The sequence below is a fragment of the Oncorhynchus mykiss genome, chromosome 3 (genome assembly GCF_013265735.2).
Source record: "Oncorhynchus mykiss isolate Arlee chromosome 3, USDA_OmykA_1.1, whole genome shotgun sequence".
Classification (NCBI taxonomy): domain Eukaryota; kingdom Metazoa; phylum Chordata; class Actinopteri; order Salmoniformes; family Salmonidae; genus Oncorhynchus; species Oncorhynchus mykiss.
Window position 1 is genome coordinate 48,457,188 of NC_048567.1, and position 21,595 is coordinate 48,478,782.

Here is a 21,595-nt window from a genome sequence, read left to right on the forward strand (position 1 = left end):
TCTGGATGAGAGATAGTACATAGCCTACCATACAAGAAGCAGTGTGTCAGGCTGCATTTCAACTTTGATTTAACCGGTTATGGTAACAGTCAATCAGATGTCATGAATGTGTTGCTCATAGGCTGCTGATAATGGTTTGAATATGATAATGGTCCTTTATATATTCTCATCTGTTGTTTGACTGGTTGGCCAGATAGCATATCTTTAGGGTATGTCTTTCACCTCAGTAATTTGCTTTTGCTTGCTGTTGACAGCTTAGAACATTGATTTTGAACCATTTTGTTGAAGTATAGTAAAAAACAGCAATTCCTAGTGCTATTGTTAATTGAAATTCCTATCTCAACTTTCCATAATCGTATCATGTGTTTGCGTGCATGAGTAAACTAAATCAACACGCATATTTAGTCATGACATGTAACATAATATACAAAAAGGGATATGCGCCCTAAAACGAGTATGATTTTAATCGTTACATCATTTTAGACTCTTATGTGAGTAATGCCATAACTTTTTAATCTCTCCTTCTTGGGCATATCTCTTGTGAAATAATGGAGAATAAATCGTTGACATGCACACAACCAGCAGCCACTGTAAAGGGGATGTCAGGCATTTTTGCTAGACCTACCGGCATTTCTGCACTTAGCCTAGTGCGGTTAAACTTGCAGCACCATAGACAGCAGCACAGAAGAAAATAACCCGCTCAAATCCCTCAATCAACAGCTCCCATCCACGAAAGAAAGTAGCCTAGTCGTTGCTTTGTTGACAAAGTGATGTGTGTTTATTTTAATAACAGACTAAACAACTCACTTCCAACTGGGCACACACTGTTTTTCCACATCATTTCAATACAATTACGTTGAACCAACGTGGAATAGACGTTGCATTGACGTCTGTGCCCAGTAGGGTTGGACTTTCAATGTGGTTTATGGTCGGCTATAGTAGGCAATATGGCACTTAAATGCCAAAATTCTTTCGCACAAATAAGAAGCTGATAAAACGTCTGCTGGCAATTACAGTGCATTTGAGAAAGTATTCAGATCTTGACCTTTTCCACATTTTGTTACTTTACAGCCTTATTCTAAAATGTATACAATCATTTCTTCCCCTCATCAATCTACACACAATACCCCATAACAACAAAGCAAAAACTGTTTTTAGAAATGTTTGCAAATGTATTACAAATACAAACAGAAATACCTTATTAACATAAGTATTCAGACCCTTTGCTATGAGACTGAAATTGAGCTCAGGTGCATCCTGTTTCCATTGATCATCCTTGAGATGTTTCTACAACTTGATTGGAGTCCACCTGTGGTAAATTCAATTTATTTTACATGATATGGAAAGGCACACATCTGTCTATATAAGGTCTCACAGTTGGCAATGCATGTCAGAGCAAAAACCAAGCCATGAGGTCGAAGGAATTGTCCGTAGAGCTCCAAGACAGGATTGTGTCGAGGCACAGATCTGCAGCATTGAAGGTCCTCAAGAACACAGTGGCCTCCATTCTTCTTAAATGGAAGAAGTTTGGAACCAGTAAGACTCTTCATAGAGCTGGCCGCCCTGCCAAGCTGAGCAATCAGGGGAGAAGGGCCATCCTTGGTCAGGGAGGTGCCCAAGAACCCAATGGTCACTCTGACAGAGCTCTAGAGTTCCTTGTGGTGAGGGGAGAACCTTCCAGAAGGACAACAATCTCTGCTGCACTCCACCAATCAGGCCTTTATGGTAGTGTGGCCAGACGGAAGCCACCCCTCAGTAAAAGGCACATAACAGACCGCTATGAGTTTGCCAAAAGGACACCTAAAGGACTCTCAGATCATGAGAAACAAGATTCTCTGGTCTGATGAAACCAAGATTGAACTCTTTGGCCTGAATGCCAAGCATCACGTCTGGAAGAAACCTGGCACCATCCCTACAGTGAAGCATGGTGGTGGCAGCCTCATGCTGCGGGGATGTTTTTCAGCAGCAGGGACTAGGAGAATAGTCAGGATCGAGGGAAAGATGAACAGTGCAAAGTGCAGATAGATCCTTGATGAAAACCTGCTCTAGAGTGCTCCGAATCTCAGACTGGGGCTAAGGTTCACCTTCCAACAGGACAACGACCCTAAGCACACAGCCAAGACAACGCAGGCGTGGCTGAATGTCCTTGAGTGGCCCAGCCAGAGCCCGGACTTGAACCCGATCGTCTCTGAACATCTCTGGAGAGACCTGAAGATAGCTGTGCAGCGACGCTCCCTATCCAACCTGGCAGAGCTTGAGAGGATCTGAAGAGAAGAATGGGATAAGCTCCACAAATACAGGAGTCCCAAGCTTGTAGCGTCATACCCAAGAAGAATCGAGGCTGTAATCGCTACCAGAGGTGCTTCAACAAAGTAATGAGTAAAGGGTCTGAATACTTATGTAAATGTAATATTTCAATTTTTTATTTTTATACATTTGTTAAAATTTCTACAAATCTGTTTTTGCTGTGTCATTATGGGGTATTGTGTGTTGATGATAGATGAGGGGGAAAAACCATTTAATTTATTTTTTGAATAAGGCTGTAACATAAGAAAATGTGGAAAAAGTCAAGGGGTCTAAATTCTTTCCGAATGCATTGCATATTAAGTCAATAGACGTAGCCTACTTTTCGCACAGACTTTTTCATTTTGCCTGAGAAGACTAAAAAGCTTCACTACATTGAGACTAATTTCTATTTGAGACCACTCGACCCAATTTAATGTGGGTCCATGTGAAAGCGGGGAGCCTGTTAGAATTAGTGAAACATGGAAGGGGAAGGCTGGGGTTGTCAGCCACTGAGGTCAAGGCCCCTGGTCAGGTTTTGTTATGAACAGGACAGGGCTATGCATGGTGAAAGACAGAGAAAACAAATGTGCTGTCATTTGGGGTCAGTAATGATAGAGGAGACAAATGACTCAGCCTGGTCTCATAGACTGGACGTAATATAGTAAATGTAAATCCGGGACACTGAAATTAGTACGATATGTTATGTTTGGTATAGTTACATAAGAAAGAAGGTTAATTAAGGCAGAAACTAAAGTATACCGCATACGTCTTGTAACCCACATGTTGCGTGTTTGATTCTCATCATTGACAACTTTAGCATTTTAGCTAATTAGCAACTACTTAGCATGTTAGCTAACCCTTCCATTAACCCTAACCTTAAACCTTTAACCATAACCCTAGCCTAGCTAATGTTATCCACCCTGTTAATGTTATCATTAGCCACCTAGCCACCTAGCTCACGTCTAGCAACCCAAATGTTGAATGTTCGTATCTCACGATGGACAACTTTAGCATTTTAGCATGTTAGCAACTTTGCAACTACTTCATCCTTTTTAGCTACTTTGCAACTACTTAGCATGTTAGTTAACCCTTCCCCTAACCCTAACCTTAACCATTTAACCTAACTCCTAACCTTAACCTTTACCACCTTTTACCCTAACCCCCAGCCTGGCTAACCTTAGCAACCTATCTAACATCAGCATTTGCCACCAAGCCACTTAGCTAATATCTAGCAACCCAAAGGTTGCATTTTCGATTCTCATCACAGACAACTTTAGCATTTTAGCTAATTAGCAACTTTGCAGCTACTTACTACTTTTTTAGCTACTTTGCAATGACTTAGCATATTAGCTAACCCTTCCCCTAACCCTAACCTTAACCCGTTAGCCTAACTGCTAACCTTAAGTTAAACCCTAACCTTAACCCATAACTCTAATGTTAGCAACCTAGCTAACATTATCCACAACAAATATAAAGTTGTAACATTTCATACATTTTGCAAATTCGTAACAATTTATAACTTACATATCATACTAATTGTAATGTCCCTGATTTAAATGTACTATGTTTCGTCTACCCCTGAGTCCAGGTTGAACGACTTGCCAGTTTTGTGCAGCTGGCCACCTCAAAGTCATGATGACATGTCACCAGCTTCCAGATGAAAAAATAAATATTTGAATCATCTCAACAGCAGCTAATATCTCCAGTTGTCATTAGTGAGTAATACACGTGTGCTATAGATAAATCAAAAAAAGCTTGTAATAGGTCCAAGGAGAGACTTGGTATATATATATTATTATATATTATATTATACAGATATTTACATTTACTGTACCATTATATCTATGTTTTTGATTGTAGAGCAAGGTACCTACTGGGCACAAACTGGTTGAATCAAAATAGTTTCCATGTCATTTCAACAAAACAATTCAATGTGATGGTTTTGAATCAATGTGGAAAACTGATAGGATTTGCAAAAAGTCATCAACGTAAAGGAATTTTTTGAATGTTTTTATTTTTTCAACTTTTCACCTTTAACCTAAATACAATGGCATGGTTAACATTTTTGATGATCTGATCTGAAATCAAATCAAATTGTATTTGTCAAACGCTTCGTAAACAACTGATGTAGACTAACTGAAATGCTTACTTATGGGCCCTTCCCAACAATGCAGAGAAAAAAAGATAAAGAAAAGAAAAATAATAACACTAGGAATAAATACACAATGAGTAACGATAATGTGGCTACTGTATATACAACGGGTACCAGTACCGAGTTGATGTGCAGTTGTACAAGGTAATTGAGATAGATATGTACAGGCAACAGGATAGATAATAAACAGTAGCAGATAGTTAACCAATAGCTAGCTACCCGGACCAACTATTTAGCAGCTTTGGGCTAGACACTTTTCAGGGTCCTGTTGGTTCCAGACTTGGTGCATCCGTACCACTTACTGTGCGGTAGCAGAGAGAACAGTCTATGACTTGGGTGGCAATTTTTAGGGGCTTCCTCTGACATCCCCTGGTATAGAGGTCCTGGATGGCAGGGAGCTCAGCCCCAGTGTTGTACTGGGCCTTATGCACTACCCTCTGTAGTGCCTTGTTGAAACGGAGTTTGGTACTCTCTAATGTGTGGATAGGCCACTTGGAGTAAACAGACTGCTCTCTGGTCAAAGAGTGATGACAGACACAGAAGCCCAGTCTAGGAGTAATGATGAAACAGAGTATTCATGTGGTCTGTGTACAGAGGGAAACAGGATAAAAGAAAGAGACAATTACTACAATGTAAATCCAATAAACATTAATGTCAGCAATCTCCATGCACAATTTACAACAAGAGAAAAATAACACACCATAATTCCTCTTAGGATAATTAACATTCAAATTAATCGCATAATTGTACAAAATGGTAAGACAACTGGTGAAAAAAGTTACACCTCTACATACACATTTCTTTTATTTACATTGAACAATAGCAACAGGAATATTCTAAAAATGAAATAAGTATTTGTTCTGACTTACATTTGGTCAAAAACTGATAAATATTCCTGCAAAAATGTGAATGGTCTGATCACCACCAAAGCCAACTCCCAGTTCCATTGGTATACTAACAATTGGTTGCCATGGTGAATAATCCAATAATAATTGGTAGGACACATGAAAGGAAACATCAAATACTGGCAGAGCAATAACATTTCCTTTTAGATCTAAATAAACTTAGAGGATTCTAAATTAAAATCTAACTGGCTTTAATACACTTGTGGTCAGATGCCAAGCAGTTGCCATACCAAGCGATGATGCAGACAGTGAAGATGCTCCAAATGGTGCATCTGTAGAACTGTTTGAGGATCCATTCCAAATCTTTTGAGCCTCCTGAGGGGAAAGAGGCATTGTTGTGCCCTCTTCACATCATTCCTTAGTGATGTGGACACCAAGGAACTTGAAGCTCTCGACCCGCTCCACCACAGCCCAATCAATGTGAATGGGGCCGTGCTCGGCCTTCTGCTGTTTCCTGTAGCCCAGCTCCTTTGTCTTGCTGGGGTTAAGGGAGAGGTTATTGTCCTGGCACCACACAGCCAGGTCACTGACCTCCTCCCTATAGGGAACTAAGCACGCAACTCTGAGGGGCCCCTGTGCTGAGGGTCAGCATGGTGGATGTGTTGTCGCCTACCCTCCACCTGGGGGTGGCTCATCAGGAAGTCCAGGATCCAGTTGCAGAGGGAGGTGTTCAGTCATAGGGTCCTGAGCTTAGTGATGAGCTTGGAGGGCACTATGCTGTTGAGCTATTGTCAATGAACAGCATTCTCATGCAAATGCTCCTCTTGTCCATGTTGGAGAGGGCAGTGTGGAGTGCAATAGCGATTGCGTCATCTGTGGATGTGTTGGGGTGCTGTGCGAATTGGAGTGTGTCCAGGGTGTCTGAGAAGATTGTGTTGATGTGAGCCATGACCAGACTTTCAAAGCATTTCATGGCAACAGGGCAATAGTCATTTAGAAAGGTTATCTTGGCATTCTTGGGCACAGGGACTATGGTGGTCTGATTGAACATTTTACGTATTACAGACTGGGTCAGGTGGAGGTTGAAAATATTAGTAAAGACACTTGCCAGCTGGTCAGTGAATGCTCTGATTACACCTCCTGGTAATCCGTCTGGCCTGCGGCCTTGTGAATATTAACTTGAAGAGCGAGATCACACAGTCATGCATGGTTCAGTGTTGCTTTTCTCGAAGGAGCGCATAGAAGGAATTTGGCTCATCAAATAGGCTCAGGTCACTGTGCAGCTCACGTCTGGTTTCCCTTTGTAATCAATAATAGAGCTGCCACATCCGACGAGTGTCTGAGCTGACTTAGTAGGATTGGATCTTAGTCCAGTAATTGATGTTTTGACTGTTTGATGGCACGTCAGAGGTAATAGCGGAATTTATGATAAGCGTTGGGATTAGTCTCCCTCTCCTTGAAAGCAGCAGCTCTAGCCTTTAGCTCAGTGCGGATGTTGCCTACAATGCATGGCTTCTGGTTGGGATATGTATGTACGGTCACTGTGGGGACGTCGCTTTGATGCACTTATTAATGAAGCTGTTTATTGATGTGGTAAACTCCTCAATGTTATCGGATGAATCATACATATTCCAGTGAAACGGTCCTGTAGCTTAGCAAAATGGTGCCGGAGGAGATGGCCGCCGTTTTACGGTCTCCTAACCAATTGTGCTATTATGTGAGGGTTTTTCGCGATATTTGTCAAGTATTTTGTACATAATGTTTCTGCAACCGTATCTTACGGAAGAAAATAGCTTCTGGATATCAGGACAGCGATCACTCACCTCGGATTAGACAAAGATTTCTTCAACAACATCAACAACAAGCAGGACTCACACGATATTCTCCAAACACCCCACAGAGCAGACATCCAAATTATTCGCAAAAGGAAGCGACGCAGAGGACGAAGAGCCGGATGCCTCGTCCGGACCTGCAGAAGGCAACTAGGAAAGCTGCCGTTACCGTCAATATTAATCGCCAACGTGCAATCATTGGACAATAAACTAGACGAGGTACGATCACGAATATCCTACCAACGGGACATCAAAAACTGCAATATCCTAATCCTATGCTTCATGGAATCGTGGCTGAATGACGACATGGATATTCAGCTAGCGGGATACACACTGCACCGGCAGGATAGAACAGCACACTCCGGTAAGACGAGGGGGGGGCGATCTGTGCATATTTGTAAACAGCTGGTGCACGAAATCTAAGGAAGTCTCTAGATTTTGCTAGCCTGAAGTAGAGTATATTGTGATACATTGCAGGCCACACTACTTGCCTAGAGAGTTCTCAGCTATACTTTTCGTGGCTGTTTATTTACTACTGTAGACAGATACTGGCTCTAAGACCGCACTCAGTCAGCTATATAAGGAAATAAGCAAATAGGAAATCACTCACCCAGAGGCGGCGCTCCTAGTGGCCAGAGACTTTAATGCAGGGAAACTTAAACCAGTTCTACCAAATCTCTATCAACATGTTAAATGTGCAACCAGAGGGAAAAAAATTATAGATCACCAAGCCGTTTAATTTGGGCATGCTTTTCATCCAAAATTCAGAATGCTGCCCTCTACCCTAGAAAAGGTAAACAGGTCAACATACACAAGGCTGCGGGGCCAGACGGATTACCAGGACGTGTGCTCCGGGCATGTGCTGACCAACTGGCAGGTGTCTTCACTGACATTTTCAACATGTCTCTGATTGAGTCTGTAATAACAACATGCTTCAAGCAGACCACCATAGTCCCTGTGCCCAAGAACACAAAGGCAACCTGCCTAAATGACTACAGACCCGTAGCACTCACGTCCGTAGCCATGAAGTGCTTTGAAAGGCTGGTAATGGCTCACATCAACACCATTTTCCCAGAGACTAGACCCACTCCAATTTGCATACCGTCCAAACAGATCCACAGATGATGCAATCTCTATTGCACTCCACACTGGCCTTTCCCACCTGGACAAAAGGAATACCTATGTGAGAATGCTGTTCATTGATTACAGCTCAGCGTTCAACACCATAGTACCCTCAAAGCTCATCACCAAGCTAAGGAACCTGGGACTAAACACCTCCCTCTGCAACTGGATCCTGGACTTTCTGACAGGCCGCCCCCAGGTGGTGAGGGTAGGTAACAACACATCTGCCACGCTGATCCTCAACACTGGAGCTCCCCAGGGGTGCGTGCTCAGTCCCCTCCTGTACTCCCTGTTCAACCACGACTGCATGGCCAGGCACGACTCCAACACCATCATTAAGTTTGCTGACGACACAACAGTGGTAGGCCTGATCACCGACAACGACGAGACAGCCTATAGGGAGGAGGTCAGAGACCTGGCTGGGTGGTGCCAGAATAACAACCTATCCCTCAACGTAACCAAGACTAAGGAGATGATTGTGGACTACAGGAAAAGGAGCACCGAGCACATCCCCATTCTCATCGACGGGCTGTAGTGGAGCAGGTTGAGAGCTTCAAATTCCTTGGTGTCCACATCACCAACAAACTAGATTGGTCCAAAGCACTCTTGACAAAGTCCTTGTTCTTCAGGTCCCGTTGATAGGATAGTGATGGTACGTTCACCTATAGTACAGAGGGTAGAGGCATTTCATTTACTCACCGACGTAGTCTCATCAGGGAGCCCACTCTTTTGCCTCTCTTGCGCCGTCACTTTCTCTTTTGAGTCCCGGGGATTAGGGACTGGTCCGGAATGAGCAGGTACATCCACAGCTGCTGACTTGTTGAAGTAGAAATCTTCATCCAAATCTTATGCCCAGAAGCTGTTTTCGGACATAGAAAATGAAAATCTTGGCTATATTAGATAGATTTGTCACCCCTCAAGGGGTACGAAATCTATGCTTTATTTTATTTTACAATATAAAATATTTAATTCTGAATAATTGGTTCTATTATTCAGGAAGCAGGTGTCAGCTGTTCATTGCACTATTTTCATAACTGCTGCTACTTGTGCATGTGCTCAGCTCCTTCAGTGCATGCACTCAGGTGTGTAACCACAAGCAATATGCATGCCATGACTATGTCCTAATGAAACTGTTGTGAAACTCTTTATTCAACTGTTGCGAATATATATATATTTCCTATCCCATTTGGAAGATGTACTGTACAGAATAGAGTAGTCTGAATGTTTTCAAAATGTATTTTTGTCCTTTTGGTAACTATAGTATAAAGGTTGGCTTTGGCTTTGGCTTTGAGGTCAACTTGTCATATGCAGTAAGGCCAACAATAGGATGAATTTTAAATAAGCTACTGTGGCTGAATTTCGTACACAGTTACAACTGGCAAATTCTGTACAGAAAAAAACGTTTACTGGAAAGCCATTTCTTGATGACTTCTTCCATTTAATGAAGGAAAATTATATGCGCCTACTAGCCATTAAATTGATTAGAAGATGTGTGAGTAGCATTCAGTACTAATGGCGATCATAGGCACTTATGAGTTCATTCCAAATTCAGGGTCAATTTGTGCACAGCTGGCTAAAGAGTCAAACTAGTCCATCACAGCTGTGATAATAAAGGTATTTCTAGTATAATGTATTTAATGTATTTATTTGCTTTTCAAATCATTAATATTCACAATCCACAACACCACCACTCACATGAAGAATATGGGGAGATATGATAATCTGCCATAACAGAGCACAAAGACACCTCAAACAGAGGTTACAACAACTGCTTTCGTTTCACTAAATCCCTTGATGGGTTTTACTATGTTGACATAGTGACGTGATTTATGTTAAATCCAATCCAGCATTGACCAGTGTGTTAGTGATTGATTTCTTGGATCCGACAAGACAAACAATGTGTTTTATTGCACTGTAAAGCCAATGACAAAGTGATAAAGCAGATGTGACAGATGCAGAAGAAGCAGTAGTAAAGGGATGCTTGATATCGCCATCGCAGTGTCCCTGTGCATCATGTTACTACTCTCTGAGTCGATTTGGAAACTCAGCCTCTCCCTCTGTCTCGTCCCTACTCTTTACACTGTGACATTTTATAGTGGAAACTTTGGGCTCTGGACGAGATCACGCCTCCTAGCTGTTGTCTGTGTGATTGGCTCTGGAACAGAGAGTAATGGGTTAAACTAGAAGTCGCATCTGATGCGAAATCCCTCCGTTTAATCCCATGTATTATAATGTCACATCTGACTGAATTTTCCCCAGGTAGTTGCTGTGGATTGAAGAGCATGGGCAGGTCTCTCTAGACTTTTTAGGACCAGCTACTTGTCCTCTGTGGGATCTGTCCACAGCCAGATCTCCCCTCCACTCATTGGGTTGTTTTCTTTAGAAAAAGTGAAGTGATAGGTGTGAAGAATAGACTGTGAAGTACCTCATATTGATGGTTTGGCCGCCAAAGAGTGGCATGGAAAGTATTTTTGTTTTCCTTCTCACTGGTACCTGTGTGATATTGGATGATTGTAAGTGTAAGATTATAATGGAATCATATTATCCAAGTCAGTGTGTTAGGCACTTATAAAGGTTGCACATTTCCTGCAACAGAAATATTTTTTCAGGTTGAATGTAGTTTTTAGGATATCATTGCTTCAGTAGTCGACGCTCAGTCACTACACTTGCCTCTTACTGGAGTTTCTCCTTCTTGTTTCTTAAGCTCTTTCTAATGCAGGAGGCTAGCCGTTCACTCTGAAAGTGCAGGATGAAATGATGGAACAGCTTCTTGTACCGCCAGGACCAGACAGCTTCCGCCCGTTTTGTCGTGAGTCCCTCGATGCCATCGAGAGGCGGATCGCTGACGAGAACGCCAAGAAGTCCAAGGCGAAGCCCAACAATGATGACGACGACGGGCCTAAGCCCAGAAGTGACCTGGAGGCTGGCAAATCACTGCCACTCATATATGGGGACATTCCCAAAGGATTGGTGTCTACACCACTGGAGGACTTGGACACCTTCTACAGCAATCAGAAAGTGAGTGGGATGGGTCATCCCAAAGAGCTGGGCTTTGAAACCAAGAAGAGGATGTTTGGATGAGTTGTGAAGGGTTAAGGTAGTATTGGAAAGCATTTGGATCCATGTCATATTTTGAGCAGAGAGTTTATGTTTATGCAAACTAGTACTGTCTATCCTGTCATAGCACAGGCTATCTCTGTTGTCAGATCCAAGTTCAGTTGTTATCATGTAGGACAAAGTGATGAAGCACACTGTCATCCATCCAGAGCTTTTGTATCCAAGGTGACAGAAAAGCTATGATTGATAGGGCTCCCGCCTGACAATTTCAGGGGAGACATATCACGACACCACAGAGTACCACTGTGCTCTACAATGTGTGTTATAGCAATAACAGAAGCTGGTGTTGTGTTGTCCTTCTTTTTGTGAATAATTTCCATCACTCCTAAGTGACCAGGAATATGTGTTGACACTCTCTCTCTCTCTCTCTCTCTCTCACTCTCTCTCTCTCTCTCTTTCCCTCTCTCTATTTCTCACAGACCTTTATAGTGTTGAACCGAGGGAAGGCCATCTTCCGCTTCAACGCCACTCCTGCATTGTATGTCTTAAACCCCTTCAACCCTCTTAGAAGAATATCAATTAAGGTTTTGGTACACTCATATCCTTGGATTAGAAAATAATTAACCACATTTCATGTTTTTGAGGTCAAATAAATATGTGTCCTATATCGCATGTCTGTATCTTGTTTGTACAGATAATGATTTAAGCATTAAGGCTCGTGGGGGGGAGGGGGGGGTATATGGCCAATATACCACGGCTAAGGGTTGTTCTTATACACAACGCAAAGCGGAGTGCCTGGACACAGCCCTTAGTCATGGTATATTGGCCATATACCACAAACCCTCGAGCTGCCTTATTGCTATGATAAACTGGTTACCAACGTAATTAGAGCAGTAAAAATATACCCGTGTTATATGGTCTTATATACCATGGCTGTCAGTCAATCAGCATTCAGGGATCGAACCACCCAGTTTATAATGCACTTTATACAACGCGTGGGTCTAATCCTGAATGCTGATTGGTTGAAACCGCATTCCAGCCAGTGTCTATTCCACAACTTACCAACGGCTAAATCTATGGCGTTAAAATGCCTGTTAACTGTGCAATTCACTGTCCCATCAGCCCAGCCAAGCAATTTATAAACTTGATCTCCACTATAAAAAGCATCTAGACATTATCTCACATTTCTTTTAGACTAACATTTCATTTTCAACAACGGAGATTTGTATAAATCTTGCTGTCTGTCTTTCCAACATTTGTAACATTGTTTCAATATGCAAATTAGATCTCTAGCTGTCCCATAGTAATGAACATGTCAAAGAAATACCAATAGAAAACAGGTAAAACAAAACAAAGTGCAGCTAATTTGCTGCCTTTCCAGCTTCAGTTTGAAGTGATTGTGTTAGCTGTGTTGTTGGCTAGCTCCTCTGAACAACAGTGTCCTGACGAGTGAGCACATTTCCTATGCCAGGCGAAATCGTGCCTCATTAGCTCATTGTTATGGATGTATCCAAATAAATGTATTCAGACAACAGCTTAAACAAACGCAAATGCAGCTACTTTGCTGTTATTCTGGCTGCACTTTTTGATGTGACTGTAAGTTAGCCGTAGTTGGCTAGCTAGCAAGCAAGGGATAAGAACGTTGCCAGCCAGTATTTGTAATAGCACATTTCGAACGAATGATTGAACAACTGGGTCGCGTCTCTAGATACAGAACAAAAAGACTGACCGACTGGGTAGCGTCCATAGATAGTGAACAAAAAGACTGAAAATGCATCAAAATAAAATGTTAAACAAAAATATGTCAATCCTTATTTGAATATGTTGGTAACCCGTTGTATAAAAGTGATAAGGCCCTCGAAGGCGGTGGCACAATATATCCTCCAAACACAGGCTTCTCGGACATTATCACCTAGTTGTGAGAGGTGTACGTTCTATGCCAGAGTCAAGTGTTGTATTGCATGAGATGTGTAATGAATATTGAATCAATAGGTCTGGACAGTTCAGTTTCCTTGACAACTGCCTCCACATTGTTCAGCATGGTAATCATGTTGACTATCCTTACCAACTGTGCGTTTATGACCCTGAGTCAGCCCCCGGACTGGACAAAGAATGTCGAGTAAGTCATCGTCTTACCCCGAAATCGACACTCTTCCACAATACACACACAGTAATCTATGTAGACTAAACAGTCCTCTTTGTTTCCAACAGGTACACATTCACTGGAATCTATACATTTGAATCTCTTATAAAAATTCTGGCAAGGGGCTTCTGTGTAGGGAAGTTTACCTTTCTCCGAGACCCATGGAATTGGTTGGATTTCTGTGTTATTGTCATGGCGTAAGTATTCTCTCATTTTCCTGTTATGATCAGTAATAGGAGTCGTCTGTAGCTTTAATAAGGACTATTATTAGCTTCTGATATTATTACTTACCTACAGTGTGTAACTATTGGCAACACTGTCCACCGGGGTTCCCCAATAGGCAGCCCGCGATCCAAATTCAGCACGCGGGTTATTTTATTTGGCCCCCAAAGTATATATTTTTATTTATAATTTTCGTTGTTGGACATAAAAGACTGTAAAATCACCCGAAAATCAACCCAAAAGTGATTTAAATTTAGGAAATCTGTTCCCAAGTATTCTCAAGCATAAATAGAGAGGCATATGTGATTGTATCCCAATGTAATCAAGGTTTGAAATGATTCGGTTTTTGTCAAATACTAAATATGTTCGTAATTCTTGCGGTGAATTTGCAGTATACAAATTATTTATAACTTTGTCCTTGCCCCCCGACCATCCGCTCAAGGAAAAATTGGCCCAGGCTGAATGTAATTGAGGACCCCTGCTGTACAGTCACTAATGTTCACCATAAAAAATTCTCACAACAAACCCACTTCTACACTGCTAGTAATTTTGCCTACATGTATTTCTACTAACACCTACCAGACTTCACTACGGTTTGTTTTTGCTGCTTGAGGCAGATGAGTTACAACAAGTACAGGGTGAATGTCGATTTAGATTACAACATCGATTCTGTTTGTTGTTCAGGGGCAACATTCTACCTTGGTGTATTCTTTGTGTTGTTAGTGCATTCATTGTTGGTGGCTAACACAAGAGAACAGTTGTAATGCAATACTGCGTCCTGTATGTACAAAACCATGTAGACATGATGAATATTAAGGCACTCATACTGCTCAGACTAACGTGAACTTTGATAGTGTTAATCCTTGTTAATTGTCCTCAGACTCCTCACACCTATTGTCTATCCCACCGTGTAATAGTGTTTGAAGGGTTTAAGGCCCTTGCCATGTAACATGAATGTCTTTTTCCTGAACTACACAAGCTCTATTGTAATTGTGAATTTTCCTGCAGGTATGTAACAGAGTTTGTAAACCTAGGCAATGTTTCAGCTCTTCGCACTTTCAGAGTACTAAGAGCTTTGAAAACTATTTCAGTTATCCCAGGTAAGGAGTGCCTGCTGCCAGTTGTCAGCCAGCCCCTTCCTTGTGTCATGTTTCCTCCGACTGCTCTCTGTTGTCCTGTCATGGCGTCTGTTTGTGACCTACCCCTTATTACAGATATGTCACAGAGTTTGTGGACCTGGGCAATGTCTCAGCACTGAGAACGTTCAGGGTTCTCCGAGCTTTGAAAACTATATCGGTCATCCCAGGTGAGAGCAAGGTTAAGGGTTAAGGTTTAGGGGCCAAAGGGTGGTAATGTACTACTCACTCCATCAAAGCTTAAGGGTCACTTCACCTTTACGTTTTTATTTAGGTCTGATGGTTTGCCTCTCATGTTGTAATGTGGCCAGTAAAAGCAGTAATCTGAAGCAGTTCCTTGAAATGGGAAGGATTCCCTGCTTTCAGACCTACTATTTTATTCCTTAATTTGTTTATTTCTCCAGAACAGACTTGGGGGTCTAGTCGATTTTGTTTGCATGAGACTGTTTACATCCAGCTTGTGTAATTGCGTTTGTGGTGCTGTCCAGCTCTCCTCTCCTTCCTTTGCTGTTTGGGATGGTTGCTTGTCATTGTCCTCCCTGACTGGGGTGTCTGCCTTCATTCAACTGCTCCCGACTGTGCTGTTGGTCTAGTAAGGGTGTGTCATATGTCAGAGCTAATCGTGATGCATGTCCACCCTCACAGACATGCATGCTTTTGTTATTGTACTCTGAGACATATTTTATGATCCAAGCTCTTAGTAAGGTTTATAGCACACTGGCATATCTACAGTACAGCATACATACAGTGCATTTGGAAAGTATTCAGACCCCTTGACTTTTTCCTCATTTTGTTACGTTACAGCCTTCTTCTAAAATGGATTCAATTGTTTTTTTTTCAATCAGGTTCAAGTCCAGGCTCTGGCTGGGCCACTCAAGGACATTCAGAGACTTGTCTTGGCTGTGTGCTTAGGGTCGTTGTCCTGTTGCACCCCAGTCTGAGTGCTCTGGAACAGGTTTTTATCAAGGATCTCTCTGTACTTTTCTCCGTTCATCTTTCCCTCCATCCTGACTAGTGTCCCAGTCCCTGCCACTAAAAAACATCCCCACAGCATGATGCTGTCACCACCGTGCTTCACCATAGGGATGGTGCCAGGTTTCCTCCAGACATGATGCTTGCCATTCAGGCCAAAGAGTTCAATATTGGTTACATCAGACTAAAAAATATTGGAAGGTTCTCCCATCTCCACAGAGGAACTCTGGATCTCTGTCAGAGTGACCATCAGGTACTTGGTCACCTCCCTGACCAAGATCCTTCTCCCCCGATTGCTTGGCCAGCTTTAAGAAGTCTTGGTGGTTACAAACTTCATCCATTTAAGAATGTTGGAGGCCGCTGTGTTCTTGGAGACTTTCAATGTTGCAGAAATGTATAGGTACCCTTCCCCAGATCTTTGCCTCGACACAATCTTATTCTCAGAGCTCTACGGAAAACTCTTTCGACCTCATGGCTTGGTTTTTGCTCTGACCTGCGCTGTCAACTGTTGGACCTTATATAGATAGGTGTGTGCCTTTCCAAATCATGTCTAATCAATTGAATTTGCCTCAGGTGCTCCAGTCAAGTTGTAGAAACATCTCAAGGGTGATCAATGAAAGCAGGATGCACCTCAGCGCAATTCCGAGTCTCATAGCAAAGCTTCTGAATACTTATGTAAATGTTATATTTCAGCTATGTTTAATACATTTGCTAAAATAAAAGTAAAACTGTTTTTGCTTTGCCATTATGGGGTATTGTGCGTAGATTGATGAGTTTTTTATTTGTATTTAATCCATTTTAGAATAAGGCTGCAACGTAACTGTCACGGTTTTCCTGTTGTGAAGGAGAGTCGGACCAAAATGCGGCATGTAGATTGCGATCCATGTTTATTTAAACTGAAGCAACACGAATCTAAATACAAACACTACAAAACAATAAGCGTAACGAAAACCGAAACAGCCTAATACTGGTGCACATACACAGAACAAGGACATCAAGACACTAAGGACAATCACCCACAAAACCCAACACCAAACAGGCTACCTAAATATGGTTCCCAATCAGAGACAATGACGAACACCTTACCTCTGATTGAGAACCATATCAGGCCAAACATAGAACTAGACAAACTAGACATGTAACATAGAATGCCCACCCAGCTCACACCCTGACCAACCAAAACATAGAGACATACAAAGCAAACTATGGTCAGGGTGTGACAGTACCCCCCCCCCCCCAAGGTGCGGACTCCGGCCGCAAAACCTGAACCTATAGGGGAGGGTCTGGGTGGGCATCTGTCCGCGGTGTTGGCTCTGGTGCTGGACGTGGCCCCCACTTCACCGTAGTCCTAGTCCCCCACCTTGTCCTCTTCCGTGGCCTGCTCACCATGGCAACTCTTCTCAATGGACAGAGGGGCGGCAGCTCGGGACAGAGGGGCGGCAGCTCGGGACAGATGGGCGGCAGCTCGGGACAGAGGGGTGGCAGCTCTGGACAGAGGGACGAAAGCTCTGGACAGAGGGGCGGAAGCTCGGGACAGAGGGGCGGAAGCTCTGGACAGAGGGACAGCTGCTCGGGACAGAGGGGCGGCTGCTCCTGGCTGACTGGTGGCCCCTGGCTGACTGGCGGCCCCTGGCTGACTGGCAGATCTGGAAGAGTCTGGTTGACTGGCAGATCTGGAAGAGTCTGGTTGACTGGCAGATCTGGAAGAGTCTGGTTGACTGGCAGATCTGGAAGAGTCTGGTTGACTGGCAGATCTGGAAGAATCTGGTTGACTGGCAGATCTGGAAGAGTCTGGTTGACTGGCAGATCTGGAAGAGTCTGGTTGACTGGCAGATCTGGAAGAATCTGGTCGACTGGCAGATCTGGAAGAGTCTGGTTGACTGGCAGATCTGGAAGAGGGGACACCGTGCGCTCCATAGCATAACACGGTGCCTGCCCGGTTTCTCTAGCCCCCCGGTAACCACAGGAAGTTGACGCAGCTCGCCTACCTGGCTTTGCCATACTTCCTGTGAGCCCCCCCCCCCAATACATTTTTGGGGCTGACTCTCGGGCTTCCATCCACGACGCCGCGCTGCCTCCTCATACCAGCGCCTCTCCGCTTTCGCCGCCTCCAGTTCTTCTTTGGGGCGGCGATATTCTCCTGGCAGAGCCCAGGGTCCTCTTCCTTCCAATTCCTCCAAATAGTGCAGCCTCTCCCACTGCTGCTGCTGCTGCTGCTGCCTCTGTTGCCCTTTACCACGCTGCTTGGTCCTGTTGTGGTGGGTGATTTTTAATAAAGAGAACACTGAACACTATACAAAAGAGTAACAAAAAACAATAAACCAAATACGACCGTGAAGCTACAAATGAGACCTGTGCTGAAACAAGCCATCAACATAGACAAACTAGACATGTAACATAGAATGCCCACCCAGCTCACACCCTGACCAACCAAAACATAGAAACATACAAAGCAAACTATGGTCAGGGTGGGACAGTAACAACATGTGAAAGAAGGAAAGGGGTCTGAATACTCTCCGAATGCACAGTATGTCAATTGTGGCGAGAACTGCCTGGACATTATAACAACTATGAGTAGGCATATTGGTTTTTATAATCACCTGTAGAGCAATAAAGAACTTTATTTTAAGCTACATTGTCATTTATGGATGTGTGCTATAAACATATTACTGGGATTTGGATCTTAGACAGAAAAGATGATGTGCTTATAATGGCTCATATACTTCTAGTGGAGAAAATAACATGGGATAACTAGGGTTGCAAAGATATCGGTAATTTACCAAAGTTGCCAGAATCTTCAGTAATATGGGTAATTAACAGAAAATCCACTGCAATATATCGTATATCATAACTTAAAAATAAAGAAAAATCACATATAGTATTAATTTTGTATGTATGTGTCCGTATTGTCTGAGTTTCTAGTAGATAGGCCATATGGTTTTAAAGAAAATTGCCTAATTAATGAAAAAAAGCATCTAATCAACAATGGCATTATTTTCATTTAACTCTGCAATTATTCCAACTATTGTCTTTTCTTCACAACTGCCATCAGTTTGACGCCAAAACGTTGATAACAAATACATATTGACCTAGTAAAATAAATATAAAGTTCGCAAAAAATATATAAAGGATATTATGCTGAAATGCTAATATTAAACACCAATAGTATTCACTAAGTTGATGGTTTATATTTAAGATAATGTTTTACAGCTTTGTTGTTTTATATTTTTAAATCATCTTATTTAATGATGTCATATATTTAACATGTGATAAGGCCACACAGAGGTCAGAGATAATTACAGACATATCCCCAAAGGGCCACTAGATGTCTTGAAATAAATTATGTCTAGATGTCTTGAAATAATTATAATAAATGAATGATACCAAAAATCTCTTAGTTTACTGGTAAACTTTGAACGTTTCCAGTAATATACCCTCCCTTTGCAACCCTAGGGGTAACAGATGAAACCTCATCCTCGCGGTGTACGACCCATTGAGACAGTAGAACGTGTCACCGCATTGCCAGCCAACCAATCTTTGACAGTTATATGAGCAGCTTCTTTTGGACACATCCACACTATTTTCTTTTAAACATATGAAGCAACAGACATGTAAGGGTGTGTCATATGTCAGAGCTGATTGTGACGCAGGCCCACCCTCACAGACATGCATGTTTTTCTTGTTGTACTCAAAGTCACCTTTTCTGATCTAAGCTCTTAGTAGGGTTTATAACACACAGGTATAAAAACTACCGTGACATATGTCATTTTGTGGCCAGAACTGCCTGGACAGACATTATAACAACTATGAGTAGGACTTCCTTAGCTCATTGATTTTTTTTATAATCACCCATAGAGCAAGCAGAGACGACATTTTAAGCTACATTGTCATGTATGGACGTGTGCTATAGACGTACGGGTATTACTGGGATTTGGATCTTAGTCAGAAAAGATGATGTGCTTATCATGGCTCATATAATTCGAGTGGAGAAAAGAACATGGGGTAACAGATGAAACATTCTCATGGTGTACGACCCATCGAGACAGTCGAATGTGACCGCACTGCCAGCGTTCCAATCTCTGACAATTATATGAGCAGCTGCTTTTGGACACATCCACACATTTTTTTTGTTTTTTTTAAACATATGAAGCAACAGACATGCTGTGATGTTTACATTGTGTACAAATGAAGGCGTCTTCTTTGCATACACTGTATAAGACTCCTATGCGAATAACAGTGAGGTTCTGTCGTGTCCTGCAGGCCTGAAGACCATTGTGGGAGCGCTGATCCAGTCAGTGAAGAAACTGTCAGACGTGATGATCCTCACTGTATTCTGCCTAAGTGTCTTTGCCCTAGTAGGGCTGCAGCTGTTCATGGGGAATTTAAGAAACAAATGTTTAAGGATCCCTCTTAACTCAACCAACATCTTTGATGATTCAGTCGACTTTAATGGGACGGACCTCAACAAGACCAGCTCGTTCAACTGGACCTCTTACACGAATGATCCCAGTAAGCATGTTTCTTTGGCTTCAGACAGTCAATGGAGGGTTAGTGAAGGCCATGCTACTAGCCTCAGACTACAGTGTGTGAGTCACAGCTCATTGCTAGCAGCCAAACGAGCAGATCCTGGCTAAAGAGCGTAATGTACAATTACAGGAATGGCTGAGGGGTTTGTAAGAGCTTCTGGTGGGAAGTAGTTTGGCGGTTCATCATAACACTGCCTGTTGGTGGATGATACTAGTGGAACGTTTAGCTTGTCAACACGGAGGGTATTGAGTCATCACCCAAGTGAGGGAAATGGCAGTGGCACCCTGATGGCCATAACACTAGGACCTGGGCAACTATGGGGTAAGAGGGGAGAAAATAGATTGAGCATTTTAAACGACCAGAGAAAGTGCTTTTTTTGTGAATAAAGCTTTGAACTGTTCTCTAGTTACAATGCTGTGTGAAGGTATTGAGGATGGAAATCATTTATTATTTTTGCTGTTGGCGAAAAATTGATTTTGTCTCTTTTTCCTGTAGAAAATTATTACTACCTCCCAGGTAAAAAAGATGCTTTGCTTTGTGGAAATGGCAGTGGTGCCGGGTAAGATCGAGCCCACATTACTGTCTTTGTATCTGATCGTCAGGATGCACTATTAATTGTGCTTGTGTGCGTGGTTTGCGTATGCATGCGAGTGTGTGCGTGTGTGCTTGTCCTCGTGCATGTCTTTGTGCTTTTGACATCAAAATAGACTTGTGAAAACCAGATATTGTGAATGCAGAGATAGGGATTATGATTGGCTTGTTGTTTGTTGTAGGCTGTGCCCAGAGGGATTCTGGTGCATCAAAGCGGGCCGGAACCCAGATTACGGCTACACCAGTTTTGACACGTTCAGCTGGGCCTTCCTGTCTCTGTTCAGACTGATGACTCAGGACTACTGGGAGAACCTCTACCAGCAGGTCTGTCTCATAGAGATGTACTAGAGAGCTCATCTCCTGTCTTTGCAATGGCCACTTTTGTGACAGCATGGGCAGCACCTTTGAGGAATATCTACATGTTAAAGTAGTCCATTTCTGTCTCTTCTACTTCTTTGAGTGTACTGGCAGTTTTTAAATAGACTGATAAGGTGCATACCACCCCCTACTTTGCTGGAGTGTATAATCTATTCAGGAACCGTATAAAACCAAGGTTGGTGATTAACTTCTTATGGCTGCCATCCCGTTAACGGGATAATTGTCATCAACAACCGCTGAATTGCATAGCGCCACATTCAAATAATATTACTCAAAATATTTATATTCATGAAATCACAAGTGCAATATAGCGAAACACAGTTTATCATTTT

At 42.6% G+C, this 21,595-nt stretch overlaps 1 protein-coding gene across 7 annotated transcripts in view; it reads left to right on the top strand.

Moving 5' to 3' along the window:
• The window catches only part of LOC110520075 (sodium channel protein type 2 subunit alpha), a 53,630-nt gene that overhangs the window by 1,978 nt on the left and 30,057 nt on the right, over nucleotides 1-21,595 (top strand). For 4 of the 7 annotated variants that reach the window (XM_036974350.1, XM_036974349.1, XM_036974352.1 and 1 more), the window contains exons 2-9: nucleotides 10,942-11,255; nucleotides 11,774-11,892; nucleotides 13,324-13,413; nucleotides 13,506-13,634; nucleotides 14,874-14,965; nucleotides 20,028-20,276; nucleotides 20,790-20,853; nucleotides 21,068-21,209. In XM_036974350.1, the coding sequence (XP_036830245.1) occupies nucleotides 10,992-11,255; nucleotides 11,774-11,892; nucleotides 13,324-13,413; nucleotides 13,506-13,634; nucleotides 14,874-14,965; nucleotides 20,028-20,276; nucleotides 20,790-20,853; nucleotides 21,068-21,209 (1,149 nt within the window). In that variant the 5' untranslated portion in view covers nucleotides 10,942-10,991. Of the gene's footprint in view, nucleotides 1-10,941; nucleotides 11,256-11,773; nucleotides 11,893-13,323; nucleotides 13,414-13,505; nucleotides 13,635-14,667; nucleotides 14,760-14,873; nucleotides 14,966-20,027; nucleotides 20,277-20,789; nucleotides 20,854-21,067; nucleotides 21,210-21,595 lie in introns of those variants that run through there. The other 3 variants (XM_036974351.1, XM_036974353.1, XM_036974355.1) reach the window with 2 other exon arrangements.